The sequence below is a fragment of the Cynoglossus semilaevis genome, chromosome 10, assembly GCF_000523025.1.
Source record: "Cynoglossus semilaevis isolate Cse_v1.0 chromosome 10, Cse_v1.0, whole genome shotgun sequence".
In the NCBI taxonomy this organism is placed as follows: Eukaryota; Metazoa; Chordata; class Actinopteri; order Pleuronectiformes; family Cynoglossidae; genus Cynoglossus; species Cynoglossus semilaevis.
The window spans coordinates 12,505,052-12,508,094 of record NC_024316.1 but is presented as its reverse complement, the minus strand read 5'-3'; the positions used below and the strand labels follow the sequence as shown (position 1 = coordinate 12,508,094).

General features: G+C 49.7%; 1 protein-coding gene across 1 annotated transcript in view; it reads right to left on the bottom strand.

Moving 5' to 3' along the window:
* znf385a (zinc finger protein 385A) overlaps window positions 1-2,583 on the bottom strand; it is a 64,455-nt gene extending 61,872 nt beyond the window's left edge. Inside the window, exon 1 of the mRNA XM_008318857.3 lies at window positions 2,185-2,583. Coding sequence (XP_008317079.1) covers window positions 2,185-2,194 — 10 coding nt within the window. The 5' untranslated portion in view covers window positions 2,195-2,583. The remainder of the gene's footprint in view (window positions 1-2,184) is intronic.
* Between the last annotated feature and the right edge of the window lie 460 nt (window positions 2,584-3,043).

The following is a 3,043-nucleotide window of genomic DNA, read 5'->3' as shown; positions in this document are numbered from 1 at the left end:
CCCCCCGCCGCACCACCCCCTCCCCCCGCACCAGCAGCCTCAGCCTCAGCAGCAGCAGCCTGATAGCCCTAACTTGGTGCAGAGCCCGTGTCAGTCTGAGCTAATCTACCTCCCCGCTGCTTTGTATAGAACACAACACGACCACATTATTATCAGCATCAGGTCTGTCGTCGCCGAGACTTCGGCCAAAGACGCTGCCCGGCCCGTGGACTGCCTGCCTGGGCCGACAGTTAACGTGGATTTGTGAAAACGGCAGCGCCGGAAATGTTTGCTCAAGGTCAGGCAAAACAAAGGCAAAGGGACAGACACAGCAAGAAACATGTCCGGCGTAAGCATTTTTTTTTTTTTAAAGGACATACCCTGTCATTTGTCAGAAATGCGTTATCACGGCTCTGTGATCTGAATTGGTCAATTTTGCTGATCGGAGGTCCAGATCTGGCAGTGCAAGAATTCTAAAGGTCATCACAATGACATTAACCTTTTCAGGAGGGAAAAAAAAGCAGAAATGTCAAATCACTCAGCTGCTGCCTCATCATGTAGATGGAGCAGAATATTAGGAGTCTCTGTGTTCAGACAGAAACAACAGATACCAAAGATACCGATCTGGCTGACGAGTTAATGTGGCGCGGCCGGGGTCAGCGTTTGAAGGCGGCGTGAAGACAGAACATATCTGCAGACCGTTAGAGGTGCTGAAAAACACAAGGAGTCTGGCGTGTCTGAGCTACAGTACATTATCACTGTTTTAACACCACTCAGCCTGGTGTAAATATGGGCCGTACGTGCGCTGAATTGACAAAGACAGCATTCACTCAGCGTTCCCACAGATAGTGAAAACACATTCCTTGCTTTATTACTTGGACCACAATTGTTGTGGCGTACATTTTAAAATACAAAAAAAAAAAAAAACCTTCACTCGGTGAAAATGACGTCCCAGCTGCAGCTGAGTGTAAATGATGTTGTTGACATGTTCTGGCCAAAAACCATTTGCAACACAGTCTCCCACCTGCAGGCCGATCAAGACGGTGCTTGTCTAACAGCTAAGGGAGGCTGGGAGTTTGTTTCTTAATGAGGAGTAAAAATGTAACGTCAGTGTAAAACAAAGAAGAGAAAAGTTAAGAGAGTGTAAAAAAAAAAAAAAGGTCCTGGTGTAGAACGTGTTCTGATGGAACTTCACAGATCTGCGACTCACGGGACTCTTTCTCTACAATAAGCCGACTTCACACACACACACGCTCAGACACACACACCTATGACTGTACGATTCCCTATAATCATTAGAGGTGTCTGTTTAAAAAACATGCCTGTGGGGAGGCTGGAGGGGGAGGAGGTGGGGGCAGCGCCTGAATCAGCCCAGGCATGCGTTAACACAAAGCAGTTTCTCTGGCAGTGGAGCTCACATCAACAAGGGCACACACTCACACAACAACAACCGCAAACATTTACAGGGACATGACCATAAACAAATGAAATGACTTTCACCAGCCGGCGTGCACTGACACCCGCCTTCACTCACACAGACAAACACACAACAACACACTGTCTGTGACTTGACTTGGAGGACATCTTCCTTTTCTGCCTGTTTTTTTTTCTTCCATGCAGACTTTATAGAGTCCAGAGACCACACAGAGTCCCCCTCTCTCTCTGTTAGACTCAGCCTACTGGACGAGACTGGAATACTAAAGAAGAAAGTGCAGGCTGACTCAGAACAGCAATCCTCTCTGATAACTAAAAACAAGAGTCTGCTGAGAGCAAAGCCAAAAAGCATGAGTAGATTTTATTTGTTTTTTTTCTTCCCGTCTGCTCGGTCACCATGTGTCACACGTACGTTCATGACTGAGAAGGAAAAGTTCAGATAGAGATGTTGACAGTAACCCTGACCCTACGGAGGAACAGTCTTTCTTCCACACACTGTAATCGTCAGCATACGTTTGCATTTCAGTGGTTGCCAATAAAGGCAGGCGACGGCTCCGCTGGACTGGGGTCACGTGACCAAACAGCCCATAATGATACAGTCCACTTTGACCTTCCCTGTCATTACTCACACCTGCCACTATTAAGTGCCTCACTATAACTGTAATCACGCACACGCTGAGCGTGATTTACGAGAGCAGGACTGAGGGGAGAAGATCAGATGCTGGAGGAGAAGTTCAGGAGCAGATGAGTGTGACGGCAGAGACAACTCACCTAAAATCATCCTCCGTCTGCTGCCTTTGGTATCCCTGGGTTGGACAAGTTATCCCTCAATGCCCTTGACTGTCCTCCTGCTCTCTGTCAGGGGACGACGGCTCCAAAACTGTCTCTGCAGAGTTCTTCTCCACAAACTGTCCACAAACAGGCTGCTCAGAGGGGCAGCACTTGGTGTGTGGAGACACTGCTGCTGCTGCTGCTGCTGCTGCTGCTGCTGCTGCTGCTGCACATGTCCTCCCTGCTGCTGCCTTCTCCAGGTGAAAAGCTGAGTTTCTGTGTATGGCTGAGTGAGTGTGTGTGTGTGAGAGAGGGAGAGAAAGTGTGTGTGGAAGAGCTTGCCCAGCCGTTCTGCAGTTGAGGCTCAGGTAAGTCTGAGGACGGTGTGGAAGGGGTTGAAGCAGAGAGGGGGGGGGGGGGGAGAGAGGAGGGGGGGGGGAGGGGGGGGGGAGGAGGGGGAGCCTAAAGTCTGAGAGCCAATCAGAAACAGCCAATATCTTCTCCTCCACAGCAGCCTGGAGGAATTGCAGCGTTCTCCAGCAAACAGCTGACGAGCAGTTTCTCCTCAAATGTTTTATTTCACAGGGACGTTCTTCAGAGCAGTGTAAAGTCTGCGTCTCCTTTTGCTTCTCCCCCACTCTCTCTCTCTCTCTCTCTCTCTCTGCTTCTTGGTTTTTGGGGCTGGGTATAACCTAAAGGCACCTTTACATGCCTCCACTCTGATTGGTCGCAGCCTTCACCAATGGGAACGGCGGCAAACACTTGTCATCATGCAGAGTGCGTGGAAGTCGTGAAGGAGACACAGAGCAGGACTGAAAACGCCGCCTCCTCACCCCTGCAGCTTCAAACACGCTGACCG